This window comes from Abrus precatorius, unplaced genomic scaffold, assembly GCF_003935025.1.
Source record: "Abrus precatorius isolate BTA unplaced genomic scaffold, Abrus_2018 Scaffold2, whole genome shotgun sequence".
Classification (NCBI taxonomy): domain Eukaryota; kingdom Viridiplantae; phylum Streptophyta; class Magnoliopsida; order Fabales; family Fabaceae; genus Abrus; species Abrus precatorius.
Genome location: NW_020874362.1, coordinates 38747105 through 38768135, shown reverse-complemented (window position 1 = coordinate 38768135; position 21031 = coordinate 38747105). Strand labels below are relative to the sequence as shown.

The following is a 21031-nucleotide window of genomic DNA, read 5'->3' as shown; positions in this document are numbered from 1 at the left end:
AACGAATAGCAATGAACAAAAGCCCATAAATAAAGGGTTGTCAATAAATATAGGCCCAACATACCAAATTGTTTTATCTTGCACAACTTAAAACGTTACAAATTCTTGACAAAAAAAAAAAAAACGATACAAAGTTGATCAGAAAATACAACGTTACAAATTTTTTTTCCAAAAAACATATATGATAAAAATAGTTGGACCAAAAAATTAAAAAAAAACTACTTAAAAAATAGAAAATTAAATTATTTGTCATGAAATTTGTTTATCAAAGTTAATTACCATCATATTTTTTATATAAATTTTTTTTTTCAATATTATAAAGAATTAATTACATATAATAATTTTTAATATATTTTATAAATATTTATGGTATTAAATTGTTAAATTAATTATTTATATATTAAATAAATATGTATTTGAAGATACATAATACAAAATCATTATTTTTTTTAATGTGTACTAGATGCATATAGCATGTAACAGTCCGACAACTTATTTGGGATTGATGACTGTCCCTATAGACTAACACAAGATTTTTCAGTGTATTTTGTCCTCATTCACACACTTCTCAGAAACACTTGACTTTGGAGTTCTTAAGTAATAGGCCATCAAAAAGTAAATGTATTTTGTTAGTATATGTAGTTCAAATCAATTTCTTTAAATTATTCTCAACTATATACACAGTCTCTAGATCATTCTCATTCTGGTAGAAGTTCAATTTATTCATATGTCCCTTACTGCCGAAAGCCTGCTAGGAGTCTCTCCTTGCCCGTGCCACATTGCACCAGCGAATACTCCCTGCCCTCGCCTGAAAGCCTGCCAGGACCCGCTCATTGTCCGTGCTACAATGCACCGATGATCACTCACTGCCTTTGCCTAGCGCATGGATGTCACATGCCCACCAACTTCTGCTTGGTTCGTCCTCGAACCATCTTACTGGGAGCAAGACCTGTTTTGATATCATTATTGTAATAACTCGTCAACTTATTCGGGATTGATGACTGTTCCTATAGACTAATACAAAACTTTTCAGTATGTTTTGTCCTCACTCATACACTTCTTGGGAACTTCTTAGAAGGTCACCCATCCCATAATTTCTCTAAGTTAAGCACGCTTGACTTTGAAGTTCTTAAGTGACAAGCCACCAGAAAATAAATGCATTTTGTTAGTATAAGTAGTCATAATCAATTCTTTTAAGCTATCATCAACTATATACGCAATATCTAGATCATTCTCATTCTGGTATAAGTTCTATTTGTTCATGTGTCCCTTATCGCTGAAAGCCTGCTAGGAGCTACTCCTTGTCCGTGCTACATTGCACCAGCGATCACTCCCTGCTCTCGCTTGGAAACCTGCCAAGAGCCGCTCATTGTCCGTACTACAATGCACCCTGATACCATTATTGTAACAACCCTTCAACTTATTCAAGATTGATGACTGTCCCTATAGACCAACACAAAACTTTTTAGTATGCTTTGTCCTCACTCAAACTCTTCCTAGAAGGTCACCCATCCCATAATTTTCCCAAGTTAAGCACACTTAACTTTGGAGTTCTTAAGTGATAGGCCACCAAAAAATAAATGCATTTTATTAGTATAGATAGTCTTAATCAATTCTTTTAAGTTATCCTCAACTATATACACAGTCTCTGAATCCTTCTCATTCTGATATAAGTTCGATTTATTCATATGTCCCTTACTGTCGAAAGCCTGTCAGGAGTCGCTCATTGTCCTTGCCACATTGCATTGGCGACTACTCCCCGTCCTCGCTTGGAAACTTGCTAGGAGCCGCTCATTGTCCATGCTACAATGCACCGATGATCACTCTCCACCCTCGCCTGGAGCCTGGATGTCACGTGTTCTATAACGCTCTGAATTTTGTAATGTTGTTTGATTATTAATATATATGTATATATATATATATATATATATATGTGTGTGTGTGTGTGTGTGTGTGTGTGTGTGTGAATTGATGCTTGAATGTACATTTGATTGTGTGATGAGTTAGATGTGAATATAATGATATGGATATATAAGTTTGATTGTGTGATGATGCGAATACATGTGTGAGAATATATGTGAATTGGATGAGGATATTTAACCTGTTATTGGTTTTGTTGATTGAAGAATAGGCTAAGTTTGTGTTACAGAGGCATTATCGCTGTAGCGAGAAGATCTTGGGTGTAGGGCATGGATATATGGCGTTCTCGTTGTAGCGAGAAGGTCTTGGGAGAAAGTGGTGATTTTGTTGCATTCTCGTTATAGCAAGAGGGCAATAAAGAAAGGGTATTTTCTAGGTGTAGTCTTGTTGTAGTAAGATTCTGCAGAAATCAGAGTATAATTCTCTCTGATATTTTTGCTGTAGTGAGAAGGAATATCGTTACAACGAGGATGTCTCACTGTAGAGAGAATGTCGCGATCAGAGGAGTATTTGAGAGGTTTAGATTTTGAAAAATTCATTTCTCACTTTTCTCTTCGAGATCTCTCTCTGTTCTTTCGATTCTCAACCCATTATTACCTATTAAATTGCCTCCAAAGCTGTTGGGAAGTTAGATTGAAGGTTGAAATCAAGTTTGAGGCGTTTTGAGGTAAGTTTGTGAGTTAGGGTTTCGAGTTTTTATCCCCTTTCTTTAATTTCTCGATTTCTCATAAGGTTTTCCCTATATTTAGGATAAAAGTTCATGTATGGAGCACATTCTTTGTTGATTAGTGTTGTGGGTCTTCGATTTGAGGTAAGGGAGGAGACTCTACCCTATCTCATTTTGTTTTGAATCCGTGTGTTTGCTATGAGTTACAATCTGATTGACATGGAATATAGGAATAGGCGTGTTTTGATAAAGGACTCTTGATTGAGCATGATGAAATGAATATTGGACATGTGTGTGGTGAAATGACTTGATTGTGGTAAGATTTCTATGAAATTTAGGTGTTTGAATGTAATGTGATTGAATGTGAGCATATGTGCCATGTGTGACAGTGAATATAGGGATGTGATTGAAAATGTAGGTAATTGTTTGTGATTGCATACTATTTGTTGATGATGAACAATATGAAATGGTTGAATATATGCAGAAATGACATGTCGGTTGTGATTGTGGTTGTGTTTGAAATGTTGAAAAACTATAAATGGTGTTTAGTGACACACCGGAGGTGTGGAAGATGGGAGCAGTAGAAATACCTTGGGGAAGAGAGGGTGGTAGTGACACCAATAGTAAGCGTGAGTGCACCACAGGCCACACACTATCCTCCTGACTTGGCCTCTAACTAACACCTTTGCTTGGGAGGCTCAGTACCACACATGTATCCATGGAGCGGGAGCTATCTGCCGATCATCCATGATGTGAAACTGAGTAAGTTCCTGAGGTTAAGGGCATCAAGAATCTGTGATTACAGTGTCACAGTGAGCGTGACTAGCGTACAGTAAGCACACATAGGTGTTGTATGATGATTATTTGATGGTGCAATGAGTGCACTTATTTGCGAGTGAGAATGGAATGATAGAATTAGTATATTGTACTTGTTGATGTATGATTTAAATTATGTTAGAAAATATGTAGAATGGGCAAGTTGAGACTCTAGGCTTGTATGTGTGTGTGATAGTGTAGACTACTTACTCTTACATTTATTTTTCAGGTAACCAAGACGATTAGCATCAGACTCAGTGAAGAGATAGATAAAATTGTTATAGGATTTAAAAATTTATTTTAAAAATTCTGATGTATTTAAACTAGTCCATAGCATTGATTTAATTTAAACTTGTAATTCATCATTATTTTAAAATTTTTTATTAAAACTATGTATTGAAAACAAATTGAATGAAAATTTATATTTATTCTCACTTATTACAAAATTTATTTATTTTAAAAATTAAATTTAAAGTGTTACATAGCACATATTAAAAAATCACAAGAAAGCAAGTTTTTATTGAAAATGATAATATTTAATATTATTAACATGTTAAATCTTATGGTATCTTATTATTTTTAATAACCAACCAATGTAAGATACTTAATTAAAAATTCAAAAATAAAAATGTTTTTAAAAAACGTACTTTATGATTTCCAATGCCATTCAACATAAATTATAATAAAAATTTACTATATTCAATTTCTTAGTCAAGCCCTTTAGTAAACAATTTTTTTAATGCATGCTTAAGGGTATATTTTTAAAAATTGAATATATATAAATTGTTAGACACGCATTAAAGTTTTGATCAATAAATAATAAAATATTTATTAAAATTATAAAATTTAATATTATTAATATATTGAATTTTATAATATTTAATTATTCTCAACAAGCACTTTCTATGTAGAAAAACTTATTATGTATCCTTGAACACCTATTAGAAAAATTATAGGAACAATATAACCATTCATATAATTAATAAGTAACTATTTCATTAATAAAAATTTTATAAATAAAAAATATAATATTAAGAACCAGTGTATTTAAAAATAAACTTTTTATAATAAAAAATGTCCATAATTAGTTTCTAAAAAATTATTAAAAATATACTCTTTTAACACACTCTTCGGTGATTATTTAATTTTTTAAAAAGCTAATGTATTTATTTAGTAAATTATTTTTAAATTTTATTTTGATATTCTAACAATTAATAAATCATAAAAGCGTATCAGAAAACATATATAAAACAGTATGTTATTAATTTTTAAATAAAAATATTATTTATTTATTATGCACTTAAAATATGTACATTAAAAATTTGTATTAAGTATTTAATTTATTTCTTTTGTAATATTAAATGATGAAGAAAAAGTCAACTAAACGGAACATCTCATTAATTATACGTCATTATTTTACTCTTAAATATTATATTTTAAATTCAATAAATACACTACAGGCAATTGATTGAGATTATTGTTTGCATACGCATGCTATTTAATGATTTTATATTTCTTGCCGTTTTGCTATTTTATCATTTAAAAAAAACTACATTCTTTTATAATTAAATTTAAATAATCAATAACAGTAAAATTTTATTAAAAAAATTTATTATAATTTTATGTATTTAGTTCAATTAATATTTTTCATATGAATTTACTATTTTTTAATACTTAAACTCAATTGTATAAATTAAAATTAACATTTTTTATTATATGTCTAAAGTGAAAATAAAATATAGAAAAATTAACTAAATAATTTATTTAAAGGATCGGATATACAATTTAAATATTTTTGTTAAAAATATTATTAAAATAGTTTCACCATAATTTATAAGGCACTTTTAATATGCTTTTTAATTCCTAATAAATAATCGATATTATAACTATTTTATCTATGGAACGGTATAATTTTTTATATTTTAATCTATGTTTACATTTATTTTTTAATTAATTAATTTATTTAAATTAATTTCGCTGTAAAATTTTATTTAATAATTAATAAAATGTGACATTATTTATTTATATAAATTAGTAAATATAAAAATATTTAAATTAAATTTTTGAATAAAATATATAATATATAATATACTTTTCATTTATTTAATTATTTTATATACAATATTTTATAATTTTTTATAAATTAATGATATTTTTATTATTTATTGTATTTTACTAATTATTAAATAAAATTTTGAAGTAAAAATTTTAATTTATATAATTAATAAATTACAATAATTAAAAACAAATAATTAAAATTAAAAAATAAAATTACACGTAACTTAAAGTTAAAAGTATAAAAATGATATTAAAGAGTTAATGAATGTACTTCTCTGGTCATTTCAAAGAACTTATCTTATTCGGCCAAAATAAATATGTTTTAATAAATTGCCTTGATTTACTAATTTAGTATTAAAGAAAACAAGACTTATTAATTATATTTAAGGCCACAGTTACTGAGTGATCACACGCATTGGCATCAACAATATCCATTTGTCAGTCATGCAAAGCATACGAAGGAGTATCTGTGGCGACACATATGGACAAACTCTAACGCTACACAGTGCCACCTTGGTGATTATATTTTATATCAGAAATGTAAGTAATTGATTATTTAATACGTTTTTAATTATTAATTATATTTTATTCAAAATATTTTTAATTTAATATTACTTTTATATTTTATATTTTTTTAAAATATAACTAATAATGAAAATGCATTAAATACTTGTGTTCATAACCTTCTTTATTTTGTTTAAATTTGATTTAAGTTAGATTTCTATAAAAATTATACAATTTAAATTTAACTCTTATAATTTTTTTGAAATAATTTTTACTTTTTCATGAATTATGATTTTAAAATATTTATAGTTAGTATGATTTTATAAAAATAATGCTAAAAACACACTTTTGTGACATATATTATTTATTTATTATTTAATAAAATTTATTAAAAAATAAAAATATTAAAAAATAATTTTTGTAATTTTTAATAAGTTTTAATCAATAATAAAAAAAATATTTTAAAAAGTGTGTTGCTAATATTACTCTTTTATAAAATATTTTTAAGTATCAATTTTTATTAGAATATATCAACTAGGAACTAAAAATAAAAATTATATTATAAAAACATATTTTGTAAAAATAAAGTATATAAAGAAATGTTATTTTCACATTGGCGTAGGATTTCCAGTGTGACGTAGCGAAGCGTTGTCCATTGCCACCGCCAGTCAACTTCTCTCTCTACGTTTATGCAACGTCAGCTCACTAGTTATATAAAAACTATTGATTCTTTTATGATGCACAAATAAATTTAAATTAAAAAATAATTTAAAGTATATTATTTTAGTATTTTATTATTTCACATTGGCAAGAAAGAGAACCAACTCTTCAAAATACTTCAATTTAGAGATTGATTAATGAATTTTTTTAAAATATACTTTAGCTACGTTATTAAATTATAATTGTTTTTTGAAAAGTAAAGATATATTTAATGATTACTTTTAAATTTAATTATGTTCAGATAAATGGAATTTTTATAATTAATTATAAATATTTTACTGTATTAAATATGACTAAATTAAAGAAATAAAAAAATTAAATTATAAAATGTTCAAATTATAAAATATTTTTTTAAATTAAATTAGAAAATAAAATGCTAAATGTAATAAGACATCACTTAATATATTAATTAATTTTTATATTATAAATGAGAGTCTGTTATTTGAAAAGTTAAATATTAATAAAGTTATTTAATTTCATAATTTATCATATATACAATTTTTATTAAGATTAAATGAAAATAATGTGTGAATTTTTTTACTATAATAATTTTACTTTTTATTTATAAATTTTTTAACTTGATTCTAAAATTTGAAGATTAAATTTGTTACTTAACTTTGCCTTATTACTTTCTATAAATTTTTATATTTTTCATAAATACTTGTCTTTACATTTATAAAGATTATTATTTTTTCTATTTTTTTCAAACTTAGAGTTTACCTTATAAGAGTTTTATGTCTTAAATTTATGGTTATTAATATATATATTAATTATTATATTAAACTAAAAAATTATATAATAAAAATATTATTTTAAATTGAATTATATTTAATTTAGTATTATTTTAATGCATACAAATTCTTAGTTATAAAATATAGTTAAAATAATTTTATTATATAGGTAAAATTATTTATAAAATATAAAATATTATTTTTTAATTATTAAATTATGTGTATATTTATTCTAAAATAAAACATCAGTACATTGCACAAGTTATTAAAGTAGTTGTTATTCAAGATAAATTGTAAAAATATTTTCATTTAAAAATAAAAACTTACAATTAATATACAACGAAAAAATACATTTATTATGGAGTATTATTTTTACATTAAAATAAGGATTTTAGTCATTACCAAAAATGCCCATAAAAAGAAAGTTAATTGGACAAACATACCCCTTCTTGGAGTTTATAAAAGTCAGTGGGAGTCAAGAAGAAAAACATACCCTACTCTCATATTTCATAAAATTCATGTGAGGTTTGTTTCTTCTCACTTTACCTCAAAATCTTTCTCAACTCTTTAACATCTCACATCACACATATTTGGCATGTCTTAAGCAAACTCTCTACCATACCTCTCTGTGGTTCAATTTCTCTTTTTTAGAATTTTTACCTTTCATATATCACTATATTTTAAAGGTTTAATCATTTTTATTTTTTTTTCATGAAGTGAATCTTCATCTGCTACGAGATCTACCAGCAGAGATAACATTACTGATCAATAGATCTGCAAGAGCAAGGTATAACTTTTCTCTACTACTTTAATAATTTTTTTTTTCATTTTTCACTTGAAAAAATTGACATACTCATCTTACATCGTTTTATTGTTGATCTAAAGCAAAAAGGTGACAACTTTTTTGATTACATGATTTTTCCTTAATTTCTTTTGAAAATGATTGCCAAAAGATAGACATGCAAGGCTAAGGTGAGAAGGTGAGCCCAAAATTTATTTTACGATAATTAAAATTATTATTTACCAAAATTACCCTAAAGATCGAATTTTATATATTTGAAATAGATTTTTTTAATTCTATTGCATGTCTTTTAAATTAATTTAAAATGAGTTGTTTTATTGTATAATCATTCTCGATCTATAAACATGCGGCGGCGGAGATAACCAAGTTTATATAAATTGGCGATTCGTAGATATATTATTAAAAGGCGGATATAACGAGGTTTATATAAATTGACGATTCTAAATATGTTATTGAAAGGCGAATATAACAAGACTTATATAAATTATCGATTCATTTTGATTTACAAATATGCTACCGAAAGGCAGATATAAAATTAGGGTTAAGCGGCGATCCCTAAAATTAATGATGTATTTAGCTGAATAATTTAAATAATATATATAGGAACATTAAATTTCATTAACTCGATTACTTTTACTTCATAAATATGCTATTAAAAGGCGGATATAACGAGGTTTATATAAATCGGCTGATTTATAGATATGTTATCAAAAGGCGGCTATAACGAGGTTTATATAAATTGGCTGATTCATATATATGTTATCAAAAGGCGAATATAACGAGGTTTATAAAATCGTTGATTCATAAATATGATAGAAGACAGAGATAATGAAATTTACAAAAATTGGCCGATTCATAACTATGTTTTTAAAAGGCGGATATAACGAGGTTTATAAAAATCATCGATTCATAAATATGCTATGAGGCGAAGATAACAAAGTTTTATAAAATTTGTTGATTCATAAATATGCTATGAGGCGGAGATAACAAGGTTTATAAAAATTATCGATTTATAAATATGCTTTAAAAAGGCGGATATAACGAGGTTAGATCGAGTGCTTATTTCTATAATTAATGATACATTTAGATAATTACACATATATATTAAATTTATTAACTCGGTTACTTTTGATTCATATATATATATATATAATTATTATTATTAAAAGGCAGATATAACGAGGTTAGACCGAATGCTTATCTCTATAATTAATGATAAATTTAGATAATTATATAATAATATTATTAAAAGGCGGATACGACAAAGTTAGGTTAAGCGTTGACTCTTAAAATTTGATTAACTCGGTTATTTTTATTTACAAAATATTTTTTAAAGATATTTTTTTAGCAAAAGAATAATTAGCATGAAATGTTAATAGAAATTCAAATTCTAGCATATGAGAAAGGTGAGAAACCATAGTTTGACCTAACCTACAAACCCTTTTCAATTTAATAACAAGTATTTGAGAAAAAAAAAACTTTATCAATACTAATTATTATGGATTTAAGTGAGATAGACACTATTATTTATTATCGTTTTTACTTTCAATAAATGTGAGATTATTTCTATTAACTTACACAAATATGCATGGCTTGCGGTCTTATATTCTCATAATTATTTGAAGAAGTATTGTTGAGTTGTACTTAGTGGTAAACTCAACTTTAATTTGACCTAAAATGATAAAGTTGTATAATTAATGAGTTAAATTATATGCTTAAACCCTTATGGATGAGTGTGATTGTAATTATCTGGCAAAGCAAAAGACACGGTTGCAGGGGCTGATTTCACGTGGACGGGTAAGAAGGCCAACGTGGAAAGCACGCGAGACTCGCCAGCAAAGCAAGCTAACAAAACGTGTCATCCATTCCCTGGTTAGTTCTTTTTTTCACCGCTTTCCGTTAATCCTGCATGCGTTATAACAACTGCTTTTGTTTTATTTGCAAATTAGATTATTTATGAGAATTAGGGTTTGTTTAAAACTTTTAAAATTTATTTATTTATTTATAATTAAAACTTGATTGAAAAATGAAAACTTCCCTAACTGAATCTTGATGTAGGGTAATTGAGTTTTCAAAATTTATAAATAGTGTTATACGAGGAGAAGCATTCATGTACACTTACACGTCTTTCAGTCGAGAATCTTAGCGCTGTCATAGCACACAGCAATTCACTTTCTATTGTGTCCCCTTATTTTCTCCTCAGGTGGTCATATTTTGTACAATATTTAGCTATTATGTTTCTACCTGTTTTTATATTATTTTTAGTTTAAATTTAAATTATTTTTTTATAATTTATATAATAAAGATTAGCTTTGAGAATCTATTTTAATTGATGATAAAAGATGAAATGAAGTGATTTTATTCTTTATATTTATTTTTAACACATTGTTTATTATTTATTTCTCTTTTTCTTCACCTATTTCACACTCCACTTTGAGTATCAACAGATCACTTTTGTTTGTCATAGATATAAAAGACCTGGTTTCTTTTTTCAGGAAAAAAATATAATTATTGTCAATGTTTGGTACAAAAAGTTATTATCATTATTAAATGGAATTAAAATCTCTTCTAGTGTATGCGCTGCCACGGTTGGGTTTTCACCTGGGACCTCGCATTCATTCCATTAAATCTGATAATTGTTTTCTTCTATATTTTAATTTTTTTTTTTAAAGTTATTTCAGAAAAGTATGTTAAATAAGAATACTTTTAAAATTCTTTTTCATTACACGGTATTAACTGAAGATATTTTTTGGATAAATCAAAATTTAAAATTACTGTAATCTTAATCAATTTTAATCTGTAAGTTTCGAACATCGACACATCATATTAATGAAGATAAATTTTTAATCTGATAATACTCATGCACGGGTAACTGGTTAGTTTAATTCTGCCTGTGATAGTACATTACATAATATTTTCGGCCCACTGTATTCTATTGTTTCTATATTTATCTTATGTGCCTCAGTAGCTATTTGATTTTGGGCATTAGAATCCAATTTTGTAGAATTTTACACTTTTGCAATTTGTACAAAGAATTTTGGGGTTTGGTACATACATAGATATAATATACATACACCATACATGCAATTGAATTTGCATTTCGGTTTTCTTTGATGTGTATAGGAATTTTCGTGGTTAATTCATCTGTACGCAACTGCTGTGTTTACATTCAGAACGTGGAAACAGAACTGTTTACGAAGAATTTTGCTACATTGAGTACGTTGGTGTTCTGCATTTGCTGTTGCCTTTGCTTTTTTGTTTTTGTTTTTAGCAGTTTTTAAGGTTTGTTTATGGTGAGTTAGTTTGGTGATAGACAAGTGAGAAACTGTTTGTGGAATGTCTCTTTGGTTAATTGGGACTGTGATAAGGTTAGTTACAATGGTCTCTGTTCTTGTTGCAGGCACAGTGATAACTTTTTCAATTGAGTTTATACTTCATTCTGCATTCAATGAAACAGTTGAAATTGGCTGCAGAATTTCTATTTGATGTTTTAAACCTTGGCAATTTGCTATTTGTCTGTTTCTAGAGAGCTTTTTATGCATGTGCTGCTCCTCTGTTTGAATTTTCTATCCTCTGTTTTCATGGATCACAGCAAATTGCAGATCCTTTTTTTTTTCATGGAATTTGAAAACGGTGTATCTTTCCTTTCTTTCTTTCTGTTTAAGACAATGTGATCATGCTTTTGGTTGACATAGCTATTGTTATATAATCTTTCTGGTTTAGTTCCTGTGCCAATTTCTTCTTCCCAGGAATTGTAAACCCTTAATTTAGGTTGCCCTTTACATGTTATATATGACTACTTTTTTTACTTGTGGTTTGGTAAATTGAAAATTTCTCACCCAGGTGGTGGTGACTAGTTTATTTAGCTTTATGGAATGTCTTATGTCTGGCATTGGATCGCCTGATCTTTTGATGCTTCTCTTTTTGTACTGAATTACATTATTAGATTTCAAGAACATTGCATGCATTTGAAACTTGAGAATATATAATGTAATGCTCTATCTTATTAAAGATTAAAATAAGAGGTAGCGTGTTTTATTTATAAGCTATAAAAATGTTATTTACTTATATTTAGTGAATCTTTCAGTTATGGTTTGGAGTGTTTTTTAGTCAATTATCAAGCAAGTAACCTGAATGATTCCAAAGTATGAAACTGGTTTTGGTTTTACATGCCATGCTGAAATCTTGCTTCTACAAGATCGCATCATGTTATCTTTTAAACCTAAGAGCTATCTCCAACCTTGCATTTGTGACGTGTCAATATTGCTACTGTTACATTCATTTGATATTTGACGTTGGAAATTTATTTGAGGAAACTTATGCAAATAAGAGGTTCTGTTTGTGGCTTCAATCAATTTAAGATCCGTCTCATGCCATCAACTGCTGATGCTTAATCAGTATTAAGCAAATGAAGGGCATTAAAGTTGTATAACTTGTTTTAGAAGATTAGATGCCCTAAGTGCATGGTTGAGCCACTATTCTGTCTTTACCAGAAGCTCCGGAATTTCCACGTGATTTCTACTTGCTGTTGCATAAATAGTTGACAATTTCTTTAGTTTGTTTTTTTATGACATTGCAGTTTGTGGTTGAGTGTATTTTTGTTCCTTCACACTTTTATCTACTTACAGTTCAATCTCTTTGAAATTAAGCTGTTACAATGTTTGAATCAATCCTTTGGATATGTTGTGGCTGTAATGATATTAGTGTTATACTTTACTAAACTTTGAAGTTTATCCACGTCTATTTTTATTGAGTCAACAAATTTAGCATTCTTACACGTGATACTTTGCAGGATAATCCTTTTAGGCGTAATCCAGAAATGGAAAATGCACTTGTGTCTCCTCGCGATCCGCCACAAAGAGAGGTATTTAGTATGGTCTATTGTACTTTGAATGTGTCTTGGTATTCTCAATGAAGTCAATACTAATTTCAGTCTTTCAAACATATCTCCTATAAATATCCGTTTGGATATTCAGAAGAAAAAATGATTTAAAAGTTTCAATGATTAATTATATATTGTTGTCATGTTGCAGATATCAGCCAGATGGAATCCAATTGCAGCATGTCGGCCTATAATTGATGAATCACCTGTGTTTTATCCTACTATTGAGGTACTTGTAATTATCACTATCATAGCATTATAGCTTTGGGTGGCGGTAATATTGTATTTTATATTAACTTTTTTTTGTTTGTACTCTTCTTATCAGGAGTTTGAGGACACACTTGGTTACATAGCTAAGATTCGCCCTCAAGCTGAACGTTATGGCATATGTAGGATTGTCCCTCCAGCTTCTTGGGTTCCACCTTGCCCTCTTAAGGAAAAAGATTTATGGGAGAAAGCAAAATTTCCCACCCGTGTTCAGCAAGTTGACTTGCTTCAAAACAGGGAGCCCATGAAAAAGAAAGGTAGGGGAAGGAAACGAAAACGTTGCAGGCAGTCAAGGATGGGCTCAATGGGGAGAACTGCCAATTCAAATTCTGACGATGATGAGAAGTTTGGATTCCAATCAGGGTCAGACTTCACATTTAGAGAGTTTCAGCAATATGCTAATCATTTTAAACATAGCTATTTTGGGTTGAATGATGCCAATGAGGATGGAAGAGTTAGTTATAATAATCACCACAATAGATGGGAGCCTTCTGTGGAGGAAATTGAAGGTGAATACTGGCGAATAGTAGAGCAACCAACTGATGAGGTTGAGGTAATAGTTGAGGTGTATTGATAAATGATAACATTGTTGGTCTTATTGTCACATAATTGTGAAAACAATTTATATACTACTCTTCTATTTTGTTAGGTGTATTATGGAGCTGATTTGGAAACTAGAGCACTTGGAAGTGGGTTTCCTAAGACATCATCCTTAACTAGGACTGATTCAGATAGGTACGCCCTATCTGGCTGGAATCTGAATAACTTTGCACGACTTCCAGGCTCTGCATTATGTTTTGAAGGAGGTGATATCTCTGGAGTTCTAGTTCCATGGCTATATGTTGGAATGTGCTTTTCATCATTTTGCTGGGTAAGTAGTGTGATTACACTTTCGTAAGTCTAAATCTATGAAAGAGACTAAGTTTAAGGTATAACTAAAAAAAATATTACTAATTTTCTTTCTAATCACTTTCTTTGTCTGTCCGTGGAGTTACAAAGTTGTTTTTCATGAAATTTGAGTTGAATTTTTTAACATTGGTCTATTTTATAAAATATTATAATTTAATTAAATTCAAAGGAGATAGTAAATAACTAGAACTAATATCGGACTAGATAGCGGGTCACTAGCAACTGCATAATTATTGAACACATCTTTGTAATAGAACCCTCAGTATGTTTGCACTCACAATATTTTAGGTTCCACTGCTTTATGTTGGTTCATTTAAAATATTGACGTATAAAACAAGTAATAATGTCTTCAATTTTGCATTTCTCTTGCTTCATATCTTTATGCTTTCCTATAAAGACTAACTCATTGTTCTCATTTCCTGCTTCTTGGGACAGCATGTTGAGGATCATCACCTCTATTCACTTAATTATCTGCACTGGGGTGACCCCAAAGTTTGGTATGGAGTACCTGGAAGCCATGCTTCAGCTTTGGAAGATGCAATGAAAAAGCACTTGCCTGATTTATTTCAGGAACAACCACATTTACTCAATGAATTGGTATAATACTCGAAATTGTACTTCCCCTCGTTGATTTCAGTGTTTGGGTTGCTTTTGTGCTGTATCCATATAGATATTTCAAGGACACAGATTATAGTTCTAGTTGATGCTCAATGCGTTAGGAACACTGAATGCACTTGTGGAAGTTAAGAAACTAAAACCATGATGACATTGTGATATGTTCAGAATTCGAAGTGTCACTTCATGTTTATTTAGTTAGTTAAAGGTGTGGCACTCTGATTAGTGTAGTGTTTGATACTTATATATGTGTATATACATATATAGTGGATGATAGAGTTGTTAGGTAAGGTCCTTCAATTTGAGTAAGAGAGAGGTTTTTCTTTTTCTCCCTTTATTCTCCTCACTGGGGATCAAAAACTACCCTGGGTCCTCCACTCAACAACATAAGCTGTTGGGATACCCTTGACATTGTATTTGAGCCATTATGATCAAGTGATAAAGAGTTTGATTCTTACTGCCCCCATTCTTCATAATTAAGTTAAATTTTAGTACTAGGTATGATGGACCTATGCGCTGTCCGAATTTCAAGCCTCAATGGCTCGTGTGAATAGGCGTCTTGTAGATGTAAAACTATTATTTGGTCTCCACCTAATAACTTCAACTTTTAAAAGAGATGATCCTTGACGTTCCATAGGAATCAAAGTTCAGTAGAGTCTACCCATTAAGCTCCTATTATGTTTGGAAAAAGTGGTGATTAAGAGCAAGCATAATTTAAATGACTAAATGGTTCCTATAGACAAATGTCCTGCGTGATGTAATTCTGTATGGAACATAAATTTCAGCACTATTATTGTCGCAGTAGTACTCTTATGTAACGCACTAGGGCTATGAACTTGTTTCCGACCTTGTCATGTTTTAATTAGTTGTCTCTAAACTCTTTAGATCTCTAGAGGAGCCTTCACATTGTCAAATTATCCTTAGTTCCTCACTAGTCTATCGAAAGATTTTGAAGTTGAACTTATGGCATGTTTGTGCGTTTATCACCTTTCTCTCATCATGTAGCATGCTGAACTTTGACAAATTCCATTTCTGCCGAAGTGATCGCAGACACACACACATATCTCATCTACAGAACCCTCTAGCACATCTGTTCATCTCTCATACAAGTGTTAGATATTTTAGTATTCTCTGTGTAGTAGATAGAGTTTGGGAACTGTATTATGATTTTAGTGGTTATGCTTTTATCTTTGAGCAGGTGACTCAGTTATCTCCTTCAATTCTTAAATCCGAGGGCGTGCCTATCTATCGCACTGTCCAGCATTCAGGGGAGTTCGTTATTACCTTTCCAAGAGCATACCATTGTGGCTTCAATAGTGGCTTTAACTGTGCAGAGGCTGTGAATGTGGCTCCTTTTGATTGGTTTGAACATGGCCAGATTGCTGCCGAGCTTTATAGTTTGCAGGGCCGCAAGACATCGTTGTCTCATGACAAGTTATTATTTGGATGTGCTCAGGAAGCTGTGCATGCCCTTGCAGAGCTAACTCTTCATGGAAAAGAAGATCTAAAATATTTAAAATGGAGAAGTTATTGTGGAAAAGATGGGGTTCTTACCAAGGCAGTTAAGGTAATGATTCTTGCATGCTCTCTCCACTGTGATCGTTGGCATTTTTTATTTAATTTTAGTTGCTATCCATATATCTATTTTTCATTATATTATTTCTTTTAATTTTTTGTTATCCTTATTTTTTGACAGGCAAGGATAACTATGGAAAAGGAGAGGCTTGAGTGTCTTCCAACTCATTTAAAGATGCTGAAGATGAAAAAAAATTTTGATTCGTCAGAAGAAAGAGAATGCTTCTCTTGCTTCTATGACTTGCACCTATCTGCTGTTGGTTGCAAGTGCACTCCTGACAGTTATTCTTGTCTCAAACACTCAAATTTGTTCTGCTCCTGTGAAATGAACAGAAGATTTGTTCTGTTTCGTTTTACCATGTATGAGCTAAGTACTTTGGTTGAAGCATTAGAAGGAAATTCGCATGCTATTAAAGTGTGGGCAAATAAAAACACTAGAATGGTTTCTGTTACTGCCGAGGATGCTTGCATGTATAGACAAAATGTGGAGAGAGCTATGTGCCCAATAAGGAATTACGAAGAAGGGCAAAGCTCAACTTTTTATGCAGGAACTAATGAGAATCCAAATTCAAATTTACCTACCGGTTCTTACAGCCGTGTTTCTTCAGAGTTAGTTCACTCAGAGTCTCACCATGAAACTTTTAGGGCACCATATGGCACTACAGCGTGTCTTATGGATAATATAAATGGAAACAATGCAGTTGGGGTGGAGCAGGGAGGTTCTGTGGATTTGAATATTGATGTTATGTCTGGTGAACCTGAAAATTCTTCTATACATGTTGCTGATAACCATCGAAATGAAGGTGTTCCATATGTGGAGAAAGTGTGCTATGCAGAGACCAGAAAGGAACAAGACAACAGCATGGATCCCGTGCCTGGTGGTATTTCTGCCTCGGAGAAAGGTTTTTCTTCATGTTCAAGGGATGTTCGAAATCCTTGTAGACTTGATGGCTGTAAATTGTTTGGGGTGACTATGAAAATGCATTCAGATTTAGGAGAGCAACTCAACAGTGCATTTAAAATGCGAGACGTAGAAACCTCCAATACAAGTAAATCTCTGACAAACCAAAGCTTCCTAAGCCAAAAGTTTGGTGTATCTGTTGAGCCTGTAAGCTTTGGTTCTATTGTGTATGGAAAGCTGTGGTGCAGCAAGCATGCAATATATCCAAAAGGTATGCTGCAGTAGGATCTTTTCTGGCCTTGGATTATATACCTGCCATTATTTTTGTTGGAATTTAATGTTTCTTTTAATCTTGGTAAATTAATGTAGGATTCAAGAGTCGGGTTAAGTTCTTTAGCATTCTTGATCCGGCAAGAATCTGTAACTATGTTTCTGAAGTCTTGGATGCTGGATTTCTTGGGCCTGTTTTCCAGGTATGATTCCTGACTTTGTTTTTGCTTTTAGCTTAAAATCATATCTGTTTCTAGATGTACACAATCTATCTATGTAATAATCTAAATAGGAGGAGTTAAGGTGTACGATGTTATTTACTTACACATCCACAAAAATCAAGGATATCTCTCCACAATCCTTTCTCTTACTCTTGTGGCACCAAGGCATGTAATGCTTTGTGCAAGTGGGAAGGCTAAAATACAATGCTAAATATTTTCAGAAGTCTTTTATCCAAACAGTGTTTGTGGGATAGGTTTTTATGTGGATTTCAGTTGATGTTAGCTTTAGTAGAGGAAGGGATTCTTTTTTCTAGCTTGCATGGGAATTAGGGAGTTGAACAATTATATTTTCCTTTTTTTTTTTTTTGTCTGTTTTACTCTTCTCCATTTTTAATAAAATCTTCCTTTATCTTAAGCTTTCTAAGCTAAGTTTTTTAATTATATATTGTTGGGATAAATGCCCATGGTGTCTTTTTCCTTGCTTGTTTTGCATTTTTCCTTGGATATTTTCTGGTGAACTCAGTGGCTGAGCAGAGAAGTATATGCACTGGCATTGTTGTCTGAATTCATAGAATCTGACACCTTAAAATAATATTAATGTAGCTAAGTGATAATTGATTTCTTATTATACTATTTTTAATTTTATGGTATTTTCATTTACATGTTTTTTCAGTTAAATTATATTTCTTTCTCACACTGTAAAATAAATTTCAGGTTACTATGGAAGAACTTCCAAGTGAGGTCTTCACAAACCCCTCACCAGATAAGTGCTGGGAAACAGTTCTTGACAGACTAAAACATGAAATTAAGAGGCGAAGTAGTCTAGGTGAACTGGAACTTCCACCCGTGGAACTTATGCAAAACATTAACGGTCATAAAATGTTTGGATTCCTTTCACCATCCATTATTCAGGTAATCCGTACTCGTGAATTTTTAAGATATTCACTCGTTTTGCTAACATTGATATCATCGGTGTATTTCTTTTCTAATGTAGAATTATAGTCATACGGTTTGGATCTTGTCCTTAACCAGTTTTGGTGAACTAGTTTAATGGATCTTATCCATTCTGAAAATCTTTTCCAGGCCATTGAAGCTCAGGATCCCAATCATCAGAGCATAGAGTATTGGAAGCGCAAAGAAATTGTCTCCGAATCTTCTGGCAGTGCCATTGGTGACCGTAAGATCAGTCATGGTTCAAGTAACTCTCTAGGCAACATCAAGACCAAAATTTTTGGTGTCAGTTTGAAACAGAAGGAGCAAGATAGCATCAGAGGAAGTTGTGATTCTTTTGAAGAGATGAAACTGATATTGCAAGGATTCTTAAAGAAGGCAAGTCCTGATGAGCTGAGTGCAATGCATAAGTTATTCAGCTCTGATGCACAATTCACTAACTGGAGATTGGCATTTGTAACTCTGATAGAGGAAATGCAGAAGGCTTGGGCATGAAGGAATCTGACTCCAGTTGGTTATCTATCCAACAAGTCATTAGTTAGGTTTGTTCTTTCAGATATCAATTAAACTGAAGAGGATGCTGGGTGAAAACCAAGATAAGATTTTGGTACTTGCCCTGTGTCAATGACATTTTAGAGATGGATAATGACAGAGACTCATTGTAGGTGCTAATGCCATTGACCCATTCCAACTTTCCTTTTGAACTTATATTTTACTTTACAAAGTTTTTAGCCTGCAACTATTGGTGGGATTTAAGTTTTAGATCTTTCATCCTTAGCGATCTCCATACTCTATAAATTTCTGTGTATGAATAAACAGAAATACAGATATTTCTGTTATAATTGATGATATCAATGGGAAGAATACATGGAGAGTTTGAAATTTGGAATACTCTGCTCCTTGCTCGGAATATTGAATATCTGAGATTAGTTTAAAGCACATAGGAGTGCCTAAATCTCCAAGTGCTGTTTTCTATTTGTAGGTAAGCTAGCTCTATGTAGCTTCCTTTCAAGTTACAACTAATAATCCTCAACTCAACAACTGTGTTCAGCCCCTGAATACTTGACTTTTGTTTGCTATCTTGTATCAATGATGCTAATAGAAAGCATTTTTTTTATTGCAACTGAAATGGCGGATACAAGTTTTACAATGATAGTTTAGCAAACCCATACACATCACCCCTAAAAGCTGAGCCCCTACAGAGGACGTGTCCCCTTTTATTATTATACATGAAAATTCCTACCCCTAGACTAGCCGGAAATCACCCTACAAATAGTCTATTCAACCCTGAAATAACTAAACTTCCATAAATTCTTTATCCTTCTTTTACTACTCTTGGATTTCCTTGTGTATGTATATCTTCCAAATGTGGGGTCTATTATTTTGATTCAGAGGTCTAGCAATTTTGGATTATTAGTTGATGTCAATTGTCACGAAGTCGCTTTGAGGGTTGCTTGACTTGGGATTAATACTTGTTCCCTAGCTTTAACCTATGTTTATTGCTGTACATACCTAAGTGACTAATTGAGTGAGTATCTATAAATTAGAGTTTGAATAAATTTAATTTTATGCAATTAATTTTACTTAAAAGTTTGTATTAAAAAGTAATATAATTTTTTTTCAATCCAACATAAAAGGTATAATTTATTATGTTAACTTGAATGTGAGTTTAAAGATAAAGTTAATTATATTAAAGATTTGTCAAACATATTAGTATAAATTTCAAATCAAATCACGTTTATATATTTAAACTTAAGTTTATAAGCTTTTAATTCATATTCAAACATGCACTAAGCCTCCTTTGTAATTAGAAAAAGAAAAGCTTAGCATTCAAGCATGTAGTGTTATGTCAACTTCTTAAATTCAATTGAGATTGTACTAAAACAATAGTAAGTGATTAAGATCTCAGTGATTCTTTAATAAGTAATTATAAAAGTAAAAAATTAAGCAATAAAATGAATTAAACTCTTTTTATATGTTAAAATTAATTTATATTTCTTTATTTTTTTTATTTTTTATATAACTTCTCTAAATTTTAAGGAGATAATTTATTTCTAATTTATGAAAAAAATTATTAATTTTTTATATTAATTTTTTTACAAAAAATTTTCTAAAAATTTACCCAAACTCAACCTATTTCAAAAGTCATAATTATCATAATTTTAAACTATTATGCTAAAATAATTATTAAATCAATCTCTCAATGAAATTGTCAAAAGTCA

The 21031-nt window shown here is 30.1% G+C and overlaps 1 protein-coding gene across 1 annotated transcript; it reads left to right on the top strand.

Annotated features, from left to right (window-relative positions):
* The first annotated feature begins 11198 nt into the window (after positions 1 to 11198).
* Positions 11199 to 19545, top strand: LOC113858870 (lysine-specific demethylase JMJ18-like). The gene is made up of 11 exons (XM_027491655.1): positions 11199 to 11434; positions 13011 to 13082; positions 13252 to 13329; positions 13426 to 13920; positions 14017 to 14238; positions 14712 to 14873; positions 16090 to 16458; positions 16588 to 17638; positions 17737 to 17840; positions 18573 to 18770; positions 18942 to 19545. Exons 2-11 carry the CDS (start codon positions 13038 to 13040, stop codon positions 19302 to 19304), a joined length of 3087 nt encoding a protein of 1028 aa, XP_027347456.1. The 5' UTR covers positions 11199 to 11434; positions 13011 to 13037; the 3' UTR covers positions 19305 to 19545.
* Positions 19546 to 21031: the final 1486 nt, after the last annotated feature.

Coding starts and splice junctions, on each gene's coding strand:
- LOC113858870 (XM_027491655.1), top strand. CDS start 13,038: ATGGAAAATGCACTTGTGTCTCCTCGCGATCCGCCACAAAGAGAG. Junction 17,841..18,572: donor TTCTTGGGCCTGTTTTCCAG/GTATGATTCCTG, acceptor AATAAATTTCAG/GTTACTATGGAAGAACTTCC. Junction 18,771..18,941: donor TTTCACCATCCATTATTCAG/GTAATCCGTACT, acceptor AATCTTTTCCAG/GCCATTGAAGCTCAGGATCC.